The sequence below is a fragment of the Electrophorus electricus genome, chromosome 2, assembly GCF_013358815.1.
Source record: "Electrophorus electricus isolate fEleEle1 chromosome 2, fEleEle1.pri, whole genome shotgun sequence".
NCBI lineage: Eukaryota > Metazoa > Chordata > Actinopteri > Gymnotiformes > Gymnotidae > Electrophorus > Electrophorus electricus.
In genome coordinates this window covers 21,647,908-21,668,427 of record NC_049536.1, presented here as the reverse complement: position 1 = coordinate 21,668,427, position 20,520 = coordinate 21,647,908, and the positions used below count along the sequence as shown (strand labels likewise).

At 41.2% G+C, this 20,520-nt stretch overlaps 7 protein-coding genes across 17 annotated transcripts in view; all 7 read left to right on the top strand.

Moving 5' to 3' along the window:
- The window catches only part of LOC113577152 (protocadherin alpha-C2-like), a 173,606-nt gene that overhangs the window by 97,460 nt on the left and 55,626 nt on the right, over positions 1 to 20,520 (top strand). The gene's annotated exons all lie outside the window — the stretch shown is intronic.
- The window catches only part of LOC113575558 (protein dachsous-like), a 35,277-nt gene that overhangs the window by 9,912 nt on the left and 4,845 nt on the right, over positions 1 to 20,520 (top strand). Inside the window, exon 2 of the mRNA XM_035522515.1 lies at positions 20,239 to 20,393. Within this exon, the coding sequence (XP_035378408.1) occupies positions 20,239 to 20,393 (155 nt within the window). The remainder of the gene's footprint in view (positions 1 to 20,238; positions 20,394 to 20,520) is intronic.
- Positions 1,160 to 3,685, top strand: LOC113575563 (protocadherin alpha-3-like). The gene is made up of 2 exons (XM_035522598.1): positions 1,160 to 3,591; positions 3,676 to 3,685. Exons 1-2 carry the CDS (start codon positions 1,160 to 1,162, stop codon positions 3,683 to 3,685), a joined length of 2,442 nt encoding a protein of 813 aa, XP_035378491.1.
- LOC113575562 (protocadherin alpha-8-like) lies at positions 4,349 to 7,511 on the top strand. The gene is made up of 2 exons (XM_027007136.2): positions 4,349 to 6,806; positions 7,501 to 7,511. Exons 1-2 carry the CDS (start codon positions 4,406 to 4,408, stop codon positions 7,509 to 7,511), a joined length of 2,412 nt encoding a protein of 803 aa, XP_026862937.2. The 5' UTR covers positions 4,349 to 4,405.
- Positions 7,546 to 10,242, top strand: LOC113575561 (protocadherin alpha-3-like). Its single transcript, XM_027007135.2, has 2 exons — positions 7,546 to 10,061; positions 10,221 to 10,242. Exons 1-2 carry the CDS (start codon positions 7,669 to 7,671, stop codon positions 10,240 to 10,242), a joined length of 2,415 nt encoding a protein of 804 aa, XP_026862936.2. The 5' UTR covers positions 7,546 to 7,668.
- Positions 11,086 to 16,435, top strand: LOC118240720 (protocadherin alpha-2-like). The gene is made up of 3 exons (XM_035522555.1): positions 11,086 to 13,616; positions 13,772 to 13,789; positions 14,738 to 16,435. The coding sequence occupies exons 1-3, from the start codon at positions 11,211 to 11,213 to the stop codon at positions 16,433 to 16,435; spliced, it is 4,122 nt and encodes a 1,373-aa protein (XP_035378448.1). The 5' UTR covers positions 11,086 to 11,210.
- Positions 18,011 to 18,825, top strand: zgc:123181 (uncharacterized protein LOC735300 homolog). The gene is given in 2 exon segments (XM_035521484.1): positions 18,011 to 18,569; positions 18,571 to 18,825. Coding segments are annotated over 2 exon segments (642 nt in total). The 5' UTR covers positions 18,011 to 18,125; the 3' UTR covers positions 18,769 to 18,825.

Sequence of the window (20,520 nt, the reverse complement as noted above, 5' to 3'; positions counted from 1 at the left end):
TGCCAATCAACATCCTTAATTTTAGCTTCTAGCCACAGCTTCAGGGTTTTTTCAGCTTTCCTGTTTTTGGTGATATTGCAAGGGACCAGGAGTTGTTTGGAAGCTCATAAATCTTGCATAACTTATGTTTGACATAGTATGCAACACGTGCTGTCCATAGTGCTGATTAACTGTAAGGTCTTTGACAGCTGCTCACAGGTGATTCAATGCTTCAAAACTTGTAACGGACACTTATCAGCCCACAAACGTTCCCTAGTAAGCAAACCTGAGTTTGTATGCTTTTGTTTCGTGAGGCATGGCCATTTAGTTCGTTAGTGGTAGAATGCTGATGAGTACATTTTCCGTGCTAAGATTCGAGTGTGTTAATGTGGTATAATGAACAATAAGTATAAGTAAAATGACTGTATATATTATTCTGTGTATGAATTCTATGCAGAATCTATAGCCTATGTTAATTAATGAATGGATCCTAAGAGTTGATGTAGTACGGCGAGCAGCGCCCCTTGTGCACGTGCTATTCAGAAGGTTTATGCACAGCTCTTTGGTTGAGTGTCCGTCAAATGATAAATGCAAGTTAGCTTTCCTTTCATTGACTGTCATATTTTCCCCCTCTGTTCAGTATTATTCACGTACTTGCAATGTATATGTTTAGCAACGTGATCGAACTTCTTGTTTACTGAAAAAGTTACTCATATAATTCCAAGACCTTGATACCAGTACAAACTTGAATAAAAGAGAATAGCCACCAGTAAAATTATTTTGATCATATAATTAATTGTTTCCAACCATTTGCCACAAAATAATGCGATTTTGCAGTATTTGTATGGCTATAATGTCACCAAGCAGATGCTGTTTATTTTCGATAGGAAAAAAAAAAAAAAATTAAAGCAGTTTTTTTACATGCACATGGTGTCGCTATTGACCTGTGAATCGAGATTCCCCCCCCCCCCCCCCCAATCCCTCTCGTGCCCCTCCTGTTTTTAACTCGATATTTTACTGGCTTTTGTTTGGAACGGACGGAGAACGCAAAGGTGTTCATGTCCTCATCTTCTCTCATGTTTAAACTGAATGTTGGCCAGATTTCACGTTTTGGATTTAAATCGACTTTGATTATCAAACTATTCTGTGGATCTATGCCCAGTCAATGTTTAAGGCAACAATGACTTTTTTCACACAGAAATCTGTGATATGGTGTTTTCTCCTTGTTCTGTTTGACTGTCGCTGGAGAGCGGTCGCAGGGCAGCTCTCTTACTCCGTGTCGGAAGAGGCGAATATCGGGACATCTGTAGGAAACATCGCGAAGGATCTGAGCTTAAATATTCATGAGCTGGAGTCGCGAATATTTCAGATTGTCGCTGGATCTAAGAAGAAATATTTCGAGGTAAATCGAAAGACTGGATTTCTGTACGTGAAGGAGAGAATAGACAGAGAAGAGCTTTGTCTTAAGGCGCCTAAATGTACCGTAAATGTAGAGGCGGTAATCAATAACCCTTTAAAGCTTTACCGTATAGAAATTAACATTTTAGATGTGAATGACAATGCACCGTCCTTCAGTACTAAATATCAGTATTTAGACGTCGCGGAGAATACTCTACCGGGACAGAAATTTCCCATCTCGTATGCGTCTGATGCAGATGTAGGTAAAAACAGACTGAATAGTTACAGCCTAAGCCCTAACGAATATTTCTCATTAGCCGTGAGCAAATTGGGAGAACAAAGTGTTTCTGCGGAGCTGGTGCTGCAAAAAGGTTTAGACCGGGAGAAACAGTCCGTGATCCATCTCACGCTCACCGCTGTAGACGGAGGTACTCCGTCTAAATCCGGTACTTCGGAGATAATCATCAATGTGTTAGATAGTAATGATAATGCCCCGGTTTTCAGTCGACCTGTGTATAAAACAAGTGTTTCTGAAAATGTGCCTACTGGCAAAACGATTTTTACGCTCAATGCAACGGATGTAGATGCTGGAATAAATAGTGAAATTTTATATTCATTAAGAAAAACAGACCAAGACCATGTTTTAGATGTGTTTCATGTTGATCCTAGTACCGGTGTTATTACAGTAAAAGGCGATATTGATTATGAGCAGAGCAGAGCTTTTGAAATTCGTGCACAGGCAAGTGACAAAGGACAACCGCCGATGTTGGCCCACTGCAAAGTGCTGGTTCAGGTCCTAGATTTAAATGACAATGCTCCCGAGATAACAGTGACATCGCTGCTGCAGACAGTGAAGGAAGACACCAAGGCTGGCACTGCCGTGGCTCTTGTGTCAGTGAGTGACAGAGATGATGGGAAAAACGGTGTGGTGAATTGTATTGTTTCCAACAAAGTTCCCTTCAAACTTCAAACAAACTACAAAAACCACTACTCTTTAGTGGTCAGTGGCCCTCTAGACAGAGAGAGTGCCTCTGTGCATAACATAACTATCATAGCCACTGATGAAGGCACCCCGCCTCTCTCTAACCGCACTGTGATTACTTTACAAGTCTCTGACGTGAATGACAACGCGCCGTACTTTCAAGAGTCCGTCATGAATGTTTACATAAAAGAGAACAATCAGATTGGTGCTGTTATGAAAACCGTTTCTGCATTTGATGCTGACATAAATGAAAACGGACAGACTGCTTATTCAGTTTTAGAAAGTAAAAGCAGCGCTTTAACTTTATCTAGTTTGATTAATATAAATTCAGTTACAGGCGATATCCACAGCTTGCAGTCCTTTAACTATGAGGAAATAAAAATGTTTCAGTTTAAAGTTCAAGCCACAGACTCTGGAGTTCCTCCTCTGAGTAGTAAGATGACTGTGAACGTTTTTATCATGGACGAAAATGACAACAGTCCTGGGATTCTTCCGCCATATTCTGATCATGGGTCTGTTAATACCGAGAATATTCCGTTCTCCGCTGAAGCGGGTTACTTCGTGGCGAAGATAAGAGCAGTAGACGCCGACTGTGGTTATAACGCGCTGCTTTCTTATCACATCTCTGAACCTAAAGGAAACAACCTCTTCCGCATCGGAACCAGCAATGGGGAGATCAGGACTAAGAGGAGAATGAGTGACAATGACCTGAAAACACACCCCCTGGTCATTATGGTTTCTGATAACGGAGAGCCCTCACTGTCAGCGACTGTGTCTATTGATGTCGTGGTTGTTGAAAGCGGGAGTGACATTCAAACAAAATTAAGACACGTGCCGATGAAGGAGGAGAGTTTCTCGGATTTAAATCTGTATTTGCTGATCGCCATTGTGTCGGTGTCAGTGATCTTTTTACTGAGCCTCATCAGTTTAATAGCTGTGAAATGCTACAGGACAGACGGCAGTTTCAGCAGGTACAGCGCCCCAGTGATCACCACCCACCCTGACGGGAGCTGGTCTTACTCCAAATCTACTCAGCAGTATGACGTGTGTTTTAGCTCCGACACACTGAAGAGTGACGTAGTGGTTTTCCCTGCTCCGTTTCCACCTGCGGATGCGGAACTGATCAGTATTAATGGAGGGGACACTTTCAATAGAACACAAACACTCCCTAATAAAGAGAAGGTAAGGTGTTATCTGTGCTTTTTGGTGCGTTTAAATTTCCGTGCGTTTTGGTGCAATCATAATCCTAATTATACATGTTTTTGTATAGGCTGTTGCACTTCTCTTTTGATTACGTCTGACTCATTTCTGTTTAGTTCAACGTAGGTATAGATTCATTCGGGGCAATGTTGAAATTCATTTTGCTTTGCCAGTTTCATTTGCAATCAAGATAGCAGTGACGTGTTTTTGAACATTTATGAACATTTTATTATAATAGATTTTTGTAGACTGGCTGGATTCTAGAGCACTTCTAGACCACTCTCTTAATTTGGCTTTGACATGTAGCTAGGTAGGCTATTTAAATTAATCAACTGAGGCTAATGAGTGAACGCAATATATTTTACTTAATCCTCAGCTAAATATCAAATACTATTTCCACAAATGTAAATTACAACTAGCGATTCCTTGTGTTATGGGTTGTTAACTGATTTATTATTCTTATTCCTCTTCTTATTATTGTGTAAAGCAACAGAATTATTGCATTTGCAACTGATTTACTGTATTTGTAATCATTTCCTATAAAATGCATCTATACAAATATTCAGTGCTATGATTTCCTACAATCATGTCGATTTGCATTGTATTATATAGACCCAGACTATAAATTTCCACATGGTGTCACTAGCAACCTATGCTTCAATTTATCTCTCTTCACTCCGCCTATTTTAAGGTAGGGCGTGCAGGCTCGCATTGCTAGCAAAGGGCTTTGTCTTCGGAATATGCTACCACCGCGTAGGTCTTTTCTGTTGTCTGAGAAATTGATTAAATTGCACAGTAAAATGCTCGAATTTTAATGCTATTTTTAGGAGGATTTCATACTGGAATATGTCGGCAATGTTCAAGCAACCATATATGTTGTGGATATTTTACTCTTGGATTTGTTATGTTTTCAGCGTCGTCAGTGGGCAGGTGGTGTACTCTGTAACGGAGGAGAGTACTCCGGGGACTTTAGTTGGAAATTTAGCCAAAGATCTGAATCTGAATGTGCAAGAGTTGGAGCACCGTGGATTCCAAATTGTTTCAGGAACAAATGCAAGGTATTTCGATTTAAATGTTAAAGATGGAGTTCTTCATATTAAAAGCAGAATGGACCGCGAGGAGCTATGCGGACGTAGTTTAAAATGCGCGTTGGAATTAGAAGCTATTGTTAAGTCACCGTTAAACATGTACCGATTTGAGGTAAATGTATTGGACATAAATGACCACACGCCCGTATTTCGTTCTCCAAAGGGAGAACTGAATATTTCTGAATCTGCTTCTCTTGGCGATAGATTTGCTTTACCAAGAGCATTTGATGCGGATGTCGGCAGTAATTCGGTAAAGAGCTACAAGCTGAGCACGAACGAACACTTTTCCCTGGATGTACAGAGCGGAGGAGAACAAAGTGTGTCCGCTGAGTTGGTGCTGCAAAAATCTTTAGATCGAGAGAAACAGTCTTTGATCCTGCTTACCCTGACCGCTGTAGACGGGGGAAAACCTCCACGTTCTGGAACATTAAATTTAAAAGTCAATGTCATTGATGTGAACGATAACACTCCTGTGTGTGGTAAATCACTTTATAAGGCTAGAATACCAGAAAATGCACCGGTAGGTACATCTGTTATCATTGTTTTTGCAAGTGATGCCGATGATGGAGTGAATGGTGAAATTCTCTTTTCATTTGTAAATCATGATAATGATGCAATAATTGATGATTTCACCATTAATTCTAATACCGGTGAAATAACAGTGAAGGGACATTTGGATCATGAGTTAAACAATGCAGTCGAAATTCGAGTTCAGGTCAAAGATAAAGGGCAAACTCCCAGGGCAGCGTTTTGTAAAATACTAATTGAAATTATTGACGTTAATGACAATTTTCCGGAGATATCTGTAACATCATTAGTTAACGTCATTAAAGAAGATTCGCAAGATGGAACAATAGTCGGTTTAATAACTGTCAAAGATAATGATGCTAATAAAAACGGTGTCGTTGTGCTCAGGTTAGAAGCATATGTTCCGTTTGCTCTACAGAACACATATAAAAATAGGTATTCTTTAATTGTGAAAGGCGCTCTAGATAGAGAATTAGTGTCTCAATATGATATAACTATTAAAGCTACAGATGAAGGAACGCCGTCTCTGACCAGCACCAGTGTCATTACTGTACACATTTCTGACGTGAATGACAACGCGCCGTGCTTTGCAGAGACCAATATTATTGTTTATGTGAAAGAGAACAGTCAGATCGGAGCCATTGTTTATACAGTATCGGCTTTTGACCCGGATGCAGGCGATAATGCCAGGATAACATATTCCTTACTACAAAACCCTAAAAGCTCTCCTTTAACATCAGTGTTCAGCATAAATTCTGAAAGTGGAGATATCAACAATTTACATACTTTAAATTATGAAGAAATAAAAAGGTTTCAGTTTAAAGTTCAGGCCACAGACTCTGGAGTTCCTCCTCTGAGCAGTAACGTGACTGTTAATGTTTTTGTCCTGGATGAAAATGACAACAGTCCAGTGGTTCTCGCGCCCTATTCGGAACACGGCTCCGTTAACACCGAGAACATTCCTTTCTCTGCTGACCCGGGCTACTTTGTGGCCAAAATCAGAGCTGTAGACGCCGATTCTGGATATAATGCGCTTCTTTCTTATCACATGTCTGAACCTAAAGGAAACAACTTATTCCGCATCGGAACCAGCAGTGGGGAGATCAGAACTAAGAGGAGGATGAGTGACAATGACCTGAAAACACACCCCCTGGTCATTATGGTTTCTGATAACGGAGAGCCCTCACTGTCAGCGACTGTGTCTATTGATGTCGTGGTTGCTGAAAGCGGGAGTGACATCCAAACAAAATTAAGACACGTTCCGATGAAGGAGGAGAGTTTCTCGGATTTAAATCTGTATTTGCTGATTGCCATTGTGTCGGTGTCAGTGATCTTTTTACTGAGCCTCATCAGTTTGATAGCTGTGAAATGCTACAGGACAGACGGCAGTTTCAGCAGGTACAGCGCCCCAGTGATCACCACCCACCCTGACGGGAGCTGGTCTTACTCCAAATCTACTCAGCAGTATGACGTGTGTTTTAGCTCCGACACACTGAAGAGTGACGTAGTGGTTTTCCCTGCTCCGTTTCCGCCTGCAGATGCGGAACTGATCAGTATTAATGGAGGGGACACTTTTAACAGAACACAAACACTCCCTAATAAAGAGAAGGTAAGATTTTTTTTTTTTTTTTGTAACGGCTTAAATCTATTTTATTTAGTTAGAATATTAATAATGAATTAAAAACCTTCCATCACTTATGTGGGATTATTTTTAAATATTATTGTGGAATGTCCATGTATTTTATAATGCACGCACAACAAAAATTCCACTGTTAAATCAACACCTTCAGTGTTTGGAAAAAAACCCGACTGGCCTGGATAAACCCTGGATATGTTATTGCCTTTCTTTACAGCCTTTAATGCCGAGCTGTTAAACAGCAAAGTTGAACTATTATTCATAGATGTATTAAATGTATCTATTTTACTTATAGCATTGATTATAGGACTACTGCTATCAAATGTGGTCATTGTATAATACTTGACGTCATCCTTCATCGATTATTATATACTTACAATGCGTAGGTTTTGCCTTTTATCTGTTTTAGCTTGTTTAGTTACACGTTTCTGTTTACATGCTTCCTGCATTCATTTTATTCCAAAGAAGAAGAAGAACAACAAAATACAAACAAACAAATTCCCGTTTACTTATATAACGACACACCTGGTGTGGAACAGGTGCAATATTTGTAGTAGGCCTATTTACTAGGTTGCTTTAATTGTACACGGATTTCATTGTGAATATAGCATAACGGGCACGTGGTGGCGCTGTAGACCATAGGAATCACGAAGCTCGTTGTTCTGCTCCTCCTCCTGTATGGTTGGCAGGGGAGTGTTAAGCGAACAGACGCTTTGTTTGCTGGAACACGGAATAGTGGAGTCAGAGTGAAGTACTGGCTTGATGCGAGACTCGTAATTTAAGGAATATTGTTTTAGTAACTCTGTACATTTGACGAGAATTTGGATGCGCTTCTTCCTGGGCCAGCATTCGTTGCAATGGGCTGTCCTGTGCAAAACGAGACGGTGTGGATTTGGTGCTTTGGGCTGCTTTGTTCACTGGAGCTGTGCGCGGCACAGATTTCTTACGCTGTTTCAGAGGAGGTCGATAAAGGGAAGTTCGTGGGAAATATCGTAAAGGATTTAAACATAAATGCACAAGAACTTGAGTCCAGAGGACTGCAGATTGTATCGGGACACAGTAAGAAGTATTTTGATGTAAATTTGAAAACGGGCGTCCTATTTGTCAACGAAAGGATAGACAGAGAGGAGCTTTGCAGTAATGCACCTAAATGTTCGGTAAACATAGAAGCCATATTGAATAATCCTATGCATCTACATAGAATAGAAGTGAATATTTTAGACATAAATGACAATGCGCCATTCTTCCATGAAAGGTCATACAGTCTTAATATATCAGAATTAGCATATACTGGAGAAAGATTTCCCTTACCAGTAGCGAACGATGTAGATTCAGGAAGTAATTCGGTTAAGAGCTACAAGCTGAGTCAGAATGAACACTTTTCCCTGGATGTACAGAGCGGAGGAGAACACAGTGTGTCCGCTGAGTTAGTGCTGCACAAACCTTTAGACCGAGAGAAACAGCCCGTGATCCACCTCACACTGACCGCAGTAGACGGAGGAAAACCTCCCAGATCAGGAACGATGGAAATTGTCATTACTGTAGTGGATGTAAATGATAACACTCCTATTTTTAGCAAACAGCTTTATAAGGTTCGTGTTTCAGAAAACAGCCCAGTCGGCACTGCGCTGATAAAGCTCACGGCTACGGATTTAGACGAGGGAGTGAATGGTGAAATTGTGTACTCCTTGATAGAACGAGGCAGTTCAACACCATCTGGCTTGTTCACAATAAACCAAGATAGTGGTGAAATTACAGTTCTCGGGAATTTAGATTATGAGGAAAATTCGGCATTTGAAATACGTGCGCAGGCTAAGGACCGCGGCCATTCGCCTCGTAGCACGCACTGTAAAGTGCTAGTGGAAGTGATTGATGTTAACGATAACACACCAGTGATCTCTGTCACATCGATGATGAGAACCGTGAAGGAGGATGCCGCTTTAGGAACAGTGGTTGCTTTAGTGACCCTCACAGACAAAGATAGCGGGAAAAACGGCGCTTCAAAGGTAGATCTATTAGGCTCTGAACATTTTATGCTGAAGTCGTCATACAAAAACTATTATTCTCTAGTGGTCAATGGACCTCTAGACAGAGAGAGTAGGTCTCAGTATAATGCCACTATCAAAGCGGTTGATGAAGGGACGCCGTCTCTGTCCAGCACCTGTGTCATTACTGTGCACGTTTCTGACGTGAACGACAACGCACCGCGCTTTCCAGACTCCATTATTAATGTTTATGTGAATGAGAACAGTCAGATCGGAGGGGTTATTTATACAGTATCTGCTTTTGATCCAGATACAGGTGATAATTCAAGGATAACGTACTCATTACCAGAAAGTACTACAAGCCCTCCGGTAACGTCCATAGTTAACATAAATTCTGATAATGGAGATATCCACAGTTTGCAGTCTTTTGATTATGAGAAAATGAAAACCTTTCGCTTTACAATTCAGGCCACAGACTCTGGAGTTCCTCCTCTGAACAGTAACGTGACTGTGAACGTTTTTATTCTGGATGAAAATGACAACAGTCCTGCAATTCTCGCGCCGTATTCTGAACACGGTTCCGTTAACACTGAGAATCTTCCATATTCCGCTGAAGCGGGTTATTTCGTCGCCAAAATCAGGGCTGTGGACGCCGATTCTGGATATAATGCGCTTCTTTCTTATCACATCTCTGAACCTAAAGGAAACAACTTATTCCGAATCGGAACCAGCAGTGGGGAGATCAGGACTAAGAGGAGGATGAGTGACAATGACCTGAAAACACACCCCCTGGTCATTATGGTTTCTGATAACGGAGAGCCCTCACTGTCAGCGACTGTGTCTATTGATGTCGTGGTTGCTGAAAGCGAGAGTGACATTCAACCAAAATTAAGACACGTTCCGATGAAGGAGGAGAGTTTCTCGGATTTAAATCTGTATTTGCTGATCGCCATTGTGTCGGTGTCAGTGATCTTTTTACTGAGCCTCATCAGTTTGATAGCTGTGAAATGCTACAGGACAGACGGCAGTTTCAGCAGGTACAGCGCCCCAGTGATCACCACCCACCCTGACGGGAGCTGGTCTTACTCCAAATCTACTCAGCAGTATGACGTGTGTTTTAGCTCCGACACACTGAAGAGTGACGTAGTAGTTTTCCCTGCTCCGTTTCCGCCTGCAGATGCGGAACTGATCAGTATTAATGGAGGGGACACTTTTAACAGAACACAAACACTCCCTAATAAAGAGAAGGTAAGAAATATATTTTGGTTTACAGCGGTTTGTTTTATTTGGAGCTATGTATTGTTTTGAATTTGCTTTTTCTATGTCTTTCATTATTTGTAGTCAATACTTAGCCTCGATTATTATGCCATTTTATAGGGGGGGTTTGTGTATCATTCACCTTGTCACTATTCTCGCGTCTTCAGGTTGCTTTTAGGGCCGCGGTAAGAAATATTTTTTTTTGTTTTACTGCAGTTCGTTTTATTTTACTTGCTTTTGCCATGTCTTTAATTATTTGAAATCTATAATTAGCGTCGATTAATATGGCATTTTAAAAGTTTTTTGTGTATCATTCTCTCACCCTGTTTCAGCTTTGTCTTCAGGTTGCTTTTAGGGCCACAGCAGATATATTTCATTATTTACGTTCTAACTATTCTTAAACAAAATACATCTTCTTCGACTTGTATGGACTGTAAATGTGCGTACCATACTCCTAGTTCTTTATCTTTTTGAAGCGTCTCCTTTGATTACAATATTTAATTCACATAAACAGAGTGAATGACACTCTCCATGGTCCTGAAATGCCCGCCTCATTTGTGTTTATAATGATTCAGCAGTTCTAGACAAGTTTTAATTTACATAACAAAAGGTCAAAGTAAAAATAACAAATAGTCATCGAGTTTGTATACAGTTTATGTGGTATATTTGGTTTAGTTTAGTAAGAGAAATTTTAATGGCATGATTTATTTATATTTATTTATAATTACTTTCTTTCTTTTAAACGTTTTGTCTCTCCGTTCGGTAACCATTTCAATAAAAATAGCCTACATATTCCTCTAGTGGGTATGCGCTATTACTCTTTATATATCTGGAAGCATCTACACAAGCAATCCATAATTTTCGTATTTACTGTTTTTCAAATGTTTAACGAGTCCGTTCTAGGCGTCGCGCTAAAATCGTGCACGCGGTGTCGCTCTAGACCGTGCGAGAAAAATGTTGATATCGTCTGGCTCCTCCTCTTGCGTAGTAATGGAGTAAAAAGACATCGCGCTTTGTTCTGTGTAACACGGAATGGCGTAAGCAGCAGTACGGCTTTGCTGTATGCGGGGAATATAAAACTGAGTTTTTGTATTCTAGTTCTGAAAAACTGATGCCGAAGCTTGGATGTGGTTCTCGCTAAGACTGTTTACTCCGCAATGATGTGTGCTGGAAAAGGAGAGGAGATGTGGCTCCGCTGCGTCGTGCTGCTTTGTTTATTGGAATGGTGTACAGCGCAGATATCATACTCCGTTTCCGAAGAGACCAACAAAGGGACCTTTGTGGGAAATATCGCAAAGGATTTAAACGTTAACATACAAGACCTTGAGTCGAGGGGACTAAGGATTGTGTCGGGACACCTTACGAGGTATTTAGATGTTAATTCCAAAACAGGAGTGCTCTTTGTAAATGAGAGAATAGACAGGGAGGAACTGTGTGGTAGTGCGTACAAGTGCTCTGTAAATATAGAGGCTATACTGAGCGACCCTACTCAGCTCCAAAGAATAGAAGTAAATATTTTAGACGTAAATGATAATGCTCCGTCTTTCCAAGATATGTCTTATAAAATTAATATTACTGAGTTAGCATACACCGGAGAAAGATTTCCGTTACCGGTAGCGATCGATGCAGATTCGAGCAGTAATTCGGTAAAGAGCTACAAGCTAAGTCTAAATGAACATTTCTCTCTGGATGTACAAACTGGAGGAGAGCAAATTGTGTCCTCAGAGTTAGTGCTGCAGAAAGCTTTAGACCGAGAGAAACAGTCCGTGATCCACCTCACACTGACTGCTGTAGATGGGGGAAAACCTCCCAGATCAGGTACGTCGAGTATAGTGATTAATGTTGAAGATGTAAATGATAACACTCCAGCATTCAGCAAACCGCTTCATAAAGTCCGCGTGGCTGAAAACTGTTCTGTGGGAACCACTATAATAAAACTGCTGGCTACAGACTCAGATGAGGGATTTAACGGCGAGATAGTATACTCCTTGACTGCGGGAAGTAGTTCAAAAGTTTTTGATCTTTTCACCATAGACCCAATTATTGGAGAAATCACTATTAAAGGTAATTTGGATCATGAGGAAAATGCCGCATACGAAATCCGCGCGCAGGCTAGAGACAAAGGCACACCCTCCCGTAGAGCACACTGTAAAGTGCTTGTTGAGGTTATCGATGTTAATGATAACGCACCCGAAATCTCGGTGTCGTCTGTGACGAGTCCGCTAAAAGAGGACTCGGCTGTGGGAACAGTAGTGGCGTTGGTTACAGTGACGGATAAAGACAGCGGGGAAAATGGAAACGCTAAGGCGTATCTTTCAGATTCTGTGCCCTTTAAACTGAAACCGTCATATAAAAATTACTATTCCCTAGTTGTGGATGGTCCCTTAGACAGAGAGAGCAGATCGCACTATAATATTACTGTCACAGCTACTGATGAAGGGAGCCCGTCTCTCTCCAATACCACTCTAATTGCTGTGGACGTTTCAGATGTGAATGATAACGCGCCGCACTTTCCAGAGTGCGCCGTTAATGTATATGTGAACGAAAACAGTGAGATCGGAGCTGTTATTTATACAGTATCTGCATTTGATCCTGATGTAGGTGATAATGCCATGATATCATATTCTCTCCAAGAAAGTGCAAAAACCGGCCTGGTAACAACATCCTTCGTAAGCATAAACTCTGACAATGGAGATATCCATAGTTTACAATCATTCAACTATGAGGAAATGAAATCATTTCAGTTTAAAATTCTGGCCACGGACTCTGGTGTTCCTCCACTGAGCAGTAACATGACTGTAAACGTTTTTATAGTGGATAAGAATGACAACATTCCAATGATTCTCGCGCCCTATTCGGAACACGGCTCCGTTAACACCGAGAACATTCCTTTCTCTGCTGACGCAGGATACTTCGTGGCCAAGATCAGAGCTGTAGACGCCGATTCTGGATATAATGCGCTTCTTTCTTATCACATGTCTGAACCTAAAGGAAACAACCTCTTCCGAATCGGAACCAGCAGTGGGGAGATCAGGACTAAGAGGAGAATGAGTGACAATGACCTGAAAACACACCCCCTGGTCATTATGGTTTCTGATAACGGAGAGCCCTCACTGTCCGCGACTGTGTCTATTGATGTCGCGGTTGCTGAAAGCGGGAGTGACATCGAAACAAAATTAAGACACGTGCCATTGAAGGAGGAGAGTTTCTCGGATTTAAATCTGTATTTGCTGATCGCCATTGTGTCGGTGTCAGTGATCTTTTTACTGAGCCTCATCAGTTTGATAGCTGTGAAATGCTACAGGACAGACGGCAGTTTCAGCAGGTACAGCGCCCCAGTGATCACCACCCACCCTGACGGGAGCTGGTCTTACTCCAAATCTACTCAGCAGTATGACGTGTGTTTTAGCTCCGACACACTGAAGAGTGACGTAGTAGTTTTCCCTGCTCCGTTTCCGCCTGCAGATGCGGAACTGATCAGTATTAATGGAGGGGACACTTTTAATAGAACACAAACACTCCCTAATAAAGAGAAGGTAAGAAATATATTTTGGTTTACAGCGGTTTGTTTTATTTGGAGCTTTGTATTGTTTTGAATTTGCTTTTTCTATGTCTTTCATTATTTGTAGTCAATACTTAGCCTCGATTATTATGCCATTTTATAGGGGGGGGAGGGGGTTGTGTATCATTCACCTTGTCACTATTCTCGCGTCTTCAGGTTGCTTTTAGGGCCGCGGTAAGAAATATTTTTTTGTTTTACTGCGGTTCGTTTTATTTTACTTGCTTTTGCCACGTCTTTAATTATTTGAAATCTATAATTAGCGTCGATTAATATGGCATTTTAAAAGTATTTTGTGTATCATTCTCTCACCCTGTTCCAGCTTTGTCTTCAGGTTGCTTTTAGGGCCACAGCAGATATATTTCGTTATTTACGTTCTAACTATTCTTAAACAAAATACATCTTCTTCGACTTGTATGGACTGTAAATGTGCGTACCATACTCCTAGTTCTTTATCTTTTTGAAGCGTCTCCTTTGTTTACAATATTTAATTCACATAAACGGAGTGCTCTCCATGGTCCTGGAATCCCCGCCTCATTTGTGCTTGTAATGATTCAGCAGTTCTAGACAAGTTTTAATTTACATAACAAAGTTCAAAGTAAAAATAACAAATAGTCATCGAGTTTGTATACAGTTTATGTGGTATATTTGGTTTGGTTTAGTAAGAGAAATTTTAATGGCATGATTTATTTATATTTATTCATAATTACTTTCTTTCTTTTAAACGTTTTGTCTCTCCGTTCGGTAACCATTTCAATAAAAAATAGCCTACATATTCCTCTAGTGGGTATGCGCTATTACTCTTTATATATCTGGCAGTATCTACACAAGCAATCCATAATTTTCGTATTTACTGTTTTTCAAATGTTTAACGAGTCCGTTCTAGGCGTCGCGCTAAAATCGTGCACGCGGTGTCGCTCTAGACCGTGCGAGAAAAATGTTGATATCGTCTGGCTCCTCCTCTTGCGTAGTAATGGAGTAAAAAGACATCGCGCTTTGTTCTGTGTAACACGGAATGGCGTAAGCAGCAGTACGGCTTTGCTGTATGCGGGGAATATAAAACTGAGTTTTTGTATTCTAGTTCTGAAAAACTGATGCCGAAGCTTGGATGTGGTTCTCGCTAAGACTGTTTACTCCGCAATGATGTGTGCTGGAAAAGGAGAGGAGATGTGGCTCCGCTGCGTCGTGCTGCTTTGTTTATTGGAATGGTGTGCAGCGCAGATATCATACTCCGTTTCCGAAGAGACCAACAAAGGGACCTTTGTGGGAAATATCGCAAAGGATTTAAACGTTAACATACAAGACCTTGAGTCGAGGGGACTAAGGATTGTGTCGGGACACCATACGAGGTATTTAGATGTTAATTCCAAAACGGGAGTGCTCTTTGTAAATGAGAGAATAGACAGGGAGGAACTGTGTGGTAGTGCAGACAAGTGCTCTGTAAATATAGAGGCTATACTGAGCGACCCTACTCAGCTCCAAAGAATAGAAGTAAATATTTTAGACGTAAATGATAATGCTCCGTCTTTCCAAGAAATATCGTATACAATTAACATTACTGAGTCAGCATACACCGGAGAAAGATTTCCGTTACCGGTAGCAATCGATGCCGATTCAAGCAGTAATTCGGTAAAGAGCTACAAGCTAAGTCTAAATGAACATTTCTCTCTGGATGTACAAACTGGAGGAGAGCAAATTGTGTCCTCAGAGTTAGTGCTGCAGAAAGCTTTAGACCGAGAGAAACAGTCCGTGATCCACCTCACACTGACTGTTGTAGATGGGGGAAAACCTCCCAGATCAGGTACGTCGAGTATAGTGATTAATGTTGAAGATGTAAATGATAACACTCCAGCATTCAGCAAACCGCTTCATAAAGTCCGCGTGGCTGAAAACTGTTCTGTGGGAACCACTATAATAAAACTGCTGGCTACAGACTCAGATGAGGGATTTAACGGCGAGATAGTATACTCCTTGACTGCGGGAAGTAGTTCAAAAGTTTTTGATCTTTTCACCATAGACCCAATTATTGGAGAAATCACTATTAAAGGTAATTTGGATCATGAGGAAAATGCCGCATACGAAATCCGCGCGCAGGCTAGAGACAAAGGCACACCCTCCCGTAGAGCACACTGTAAAGTGCTTGTTGAGGTTATCGATGTTAATGATAACGCACCCGAAATCTCGGTGTCGTCTGTGACGAGTCCGCTAAAAGAGGACTCGGCTGTGGGAACAGTAGTGGCGTTGGTTACAGTGACGGATAAAGACAGCGGGGAAAATGGAAACGCTAAGGCGTATCTTTCAGATTCTGTGCCCTTTAAACTGAAACCGTCATATAAAAATTACTATTCCCTAGTTGTGGATGGTCCCTTAGACAGAGAGAGCAGATCGCACTATAATATTACTGTCACAGCTACTGATGAAGGGAGCCCGTCTCTCTCCAATACCACTCTAATTGCTGTGGACGTTTCAGATGTGAATGATAACGCGCCGCACTTTCCAGAGTGCGCCGTTAATGTATATGTGAACGAAAACAGTGAGATCGGAGCTGTTATTTATACAGTATCTGCATTTGATCCTGATGTAGGTGATAATGCCATGATATCATATTCTCTCCAAGAAAGTGCAAAAACCGGCCTGGTAACAACATCCTTCGTAAGCATAAACTCTGACAATGGAGATATCCATAGTTTACAATCATTCAACTATGAGGAAATGAAATCATTTCAGTTTAAAATTCTGGCCACGGACTCTGGTGTTCCTCCACTGAGCAGTAACATGACTGTAAACGTTTTTATAGTGGATAAGAATGACACATTCCAATGATTCTCGCGCCCTATTCGGAACACGGCTCCGTTAACACCGAGAACATTCCTTTCTCTGCTGACGCAGGATACTTCGTGGCCAAGATCAGAGCTGTAGACGCCGATTCTGGATATAATGCGCTTCTTTCTTATCACATGTCTGAACCTAAAGGAAACAACCTCTTCCGAATTCGAACCAGCAGTGGGGAGATCAGGACTAAGAGGAGAATGAGTGACAATGACCTGAAAACACACCCCCTGGTCATTATGGTTTCTGATAACGGAGAGCCCTCACTGTCCGCGACTGTGTCTATTGATGTCGTGGTTGTTGAAAGCGGGAGTGACATTCAACCAAAATTAAGACACGTTCCGATGAAGGAGGAGAGTTTCTCGGATTTAAAATCTGTATTTGCTGATCGCCATTGTATCGGTGTCAGTGATCTTTTTACTGAGCCTCATCAGTTTGATAGCTGTGAAATGCTACAGGACAGACGGTAGTTTCAGCAGGTACAGCGCCCCAGTGATCACCACCCACCCTGACGGGAGCTGGTCTTACTCCAAATCTACTCAGCAGTATGATGTGTGTTTTAGCTCCGACACACTGAAGAGTGACGTAGTGGTTTTCCCTGCTCCGTTTCCGCCTGCAGATGCGGAACTGATCAGTATTAATGGAGGGGACACTTTAACAGAACACAAACACTCCCTAATAAAGAGAGAGTAAGCATTATTTGTTTGGGATTTTGCGCTGTCACCTTTTTGGCTTTGTTTTTTTTTTTGTTTTTTGTTTTTTTTTAATGGGGGTCCTGGTTTCGCCTTTGTTGAGCAATTCATAATTATGAAGACTTTTATTGGTATGCCTGTTTTAGTTTTCCAAGCCTTTCCATGACAAGTATGAATTGCACTGTGTGTTAAACAGCGGGATATTGTACTCAAATGCATCTGTTTCGTAGCTTCTTGAATCGTGAAGTTAATGTACAGTTTGGCACTAATTCATGAGTTTTATCTCAGTACCTAAAATATAAGTTCCTGATTACTTCAGGTCGGCTTTTAATATAGTATAACTTGTTTTGTGATTTCTCTTTTTTATTGTATTTGTTGTTCACAATTGTATATTTATTGAAAGGCTAGTAGCATTGCGGTTTTTGGTAATTCCCTGGCCATGGTGCTGAAATTCCGTTAGCTTCCTAGGTGCTGCTAGATTACTTTAAGAAAATGGATTTTACTCATATTAAGTGCATCGAATCCTTGTCTTATTTATAGTTGGTTTTTAATGGTTCTTAGATGTCTTATTAAGTACATAATCCTCATCTACTCATATATTCTACGTTTGGAAGGTTTATTTTTGTCGGGTTTTTTTGTCTTTTGTGTCTTTAGAATTGATCTTTTATGAAGTCTCTGTATAAAAGCCCTGTTCTTTCGTATTAAATTATTGATTTAGTTCAGTAATATCCTTATGTAGTCGGGCATTTCCACAAGGCGTCACTAGCGCCCTGTGCTTCTGTCTCGCTCTGTTTCAACACACTCCGCCTTGTCTGAGGGTAGGGCGTACAGGCTCGCGTAGGTCTTTGTTCAAGAGAGAAAAAACAGCTACCCTTTTCCACTGTCCGACCGCAGGATTTAATCACAGACAAATTCAATTCGACAGGAATATCTTTACATGCCTTGCTAATGGAATTTGCCTAAAATGTTTCAACAGAGGATATGTGGCGTGGATGGTTTTTACTTGGCTTTATTGCCGTTTCAGCATTGCGAGTGGGCAGGTTGTTTATTCCGTGTCGGAGGAGAGTAATCCTGGGACGACAGTTGCCAATTTAGTCAAAGATTTGAATCTGAATGTGCGAGATTTGGAGCATCGTGAATTTCAGATTGTCTCCGGTCCAAATAAAAGGTATTTCGATGTAAATGTGAAAACAGGGATTTTATTTCTGAGAGAGAGAATTGATAGAGAGGTCATATGCGGGCGTAGCGCGAGGTGCTCGTTGGAGCTGGAGGGCAATTGCCAATCACCGTTAAGTCTGTATCGGTTTGAAGTAAATGTCTTAGATATTAATGACAATGCACCTGTATTTCACGTGCCAACGTTATCGCTAAATGTATCAGAGGCAGCTCTTCTTGGTGAGAGATTGGCTTTACCAAATGCATATGATGGCGATGTAGGGCAGTAATTCATTAAAGGGATACAAGCTGAGTCAGAATGAACACTTTTCCCTGGATGTACAGAGCGGAGGAGAACAAAGTGTCTCCGCTGAGTTAGTGCTACAGAAACCTTTAGACCGAGAGAAACAGCCCGTGATCCATCTTATACTTTCCGCAATAGACGGAGGAAAACCCCTAAATCTGGGACGACAAAGATAACCATTAATGTGATAGATGTGAACGATAATGTTCCCGTTTTAGTAAACCGCTTTACAAAACTGGAATTCAGAAACGCGGCACCTGGCACTTCTGTAATAACTGTTCATGCAAACGATGCCGATGCGGGACTGAACGGGGAGGTAGTGTATTCTTTCATAAACCATAATAATGATAAAAACATCGGGTCATTCGAGATTAACCAAGCAAACGGCGAGATAACGGTGAAAGACAAGCTAGACCATGAGACAAACAAAGCTATTGAAATTAGAGTGCAGGCGCGCGACAAAGGGCAAACACCTCGTGCAGCGTACAGTAAAGTGTTGATTGAAGTAACAGATGTTAATGATAATATTCCTGAAATATCGGTGACATCTTTAATAAATATCGTGAAAGAGGGATCAGCAAGAGGAACGGTGGTCGCACTTATAACAGTAAAAGATAATGATGCTGATCAAAACGGGGCCGTAACATTGAAAATATCAAATTCGTTTCCGTTTAGAATACAAAATGCATACAAAAATAAATATTCATTAGAAGTTAATGGTGTTCTGGACAGAGAGGTTTCATCTCAATATGACATAAGTATCACAGCTACAGATGAAGGCACCCCGCCACTTTCCAGTACAACTGTTATTTCTGTATTAGTTTCTGATGTCAATGACAACGCGCCGCACTTTCCAGAAACATTACTTAATGTTTATGTGAAAGAGAACAGTCAGGTTGGAGTTGTTATTTATACAGTGTCTGCGTTTGATCCTGACGTAGATGAAAATGCCAGGATATCATATTCTTTCTTAGAAAGCTCTCGACCAGTAAAATCCATGGTTAACATAAACTCTGACAATGGAGATATCCACACATTACAGTCTTTTAATTATGAAGAAATCAAAACGTTTCAGTTTAAAGTTCAGGCCACAGACTCTGGAGTTCCTCCGCTGAGCAGTAACGTGACTGTTAATGTTTTTGTCCTGGATGAAAATGACAACAGTCCAGTGGTTCTCGCGCCGTATCTGAACATGGCTCCGTTAACACCGAGAACATTCCTTTCTCTGCTGACCCGGGCTACTTTGTGGCCAAGATCAGGGCTGTAGACGCCGATTCTGGATATAATGCGCTTCTTTCTTATCACATCTCTGAACCTAAAGGAAACAACTTATTCCGAATCGGAACCAGCAGCGGGGAGATCAGGACTAAGAGGAGGATGAGTGACAATGACCTGAAACACACCCCCCTGGTCATTGTGGTTTCTGATAACGGAGAGCCCTCACTAGTCCGCGACTGTGTCTATTGATGTCGTGGTTGTTGAAAGCTTAACTGATATCTCCACTCAACGGAAACACACGCCAGTCAAAGAAGATAATTTCTCGGATTTAAATCTGTATTTGCTGATCGCCGTTGTGTCTGTATCCGTGATATTTTTATTGAGCTTCATTGGTGTAGTAGCTATAAAATGTCACCAACAGACAGCAGGTACAGCGCCCCAGTGATCACCACCCACCCTGACGGGAGCTGGTCTTACTCCAAATCTACTCAGCAGTATGACGTGTGTTTTAGCTCCGACACACTGAAGAGTGACGTAGTGGTTTTCCCTGCTCCGTTTCCGCCTGCAGATGCGGAACTGATCAGTATTAATGGGAGGGGACACTTTTAACAGAACACAAACACTCCCTAATAAAGAGAAGGTAAGAAATGTCCAAAACTAAATTCACACTATTATATCGTTTGCATACTTTGCATATATCGTTTGAGTGA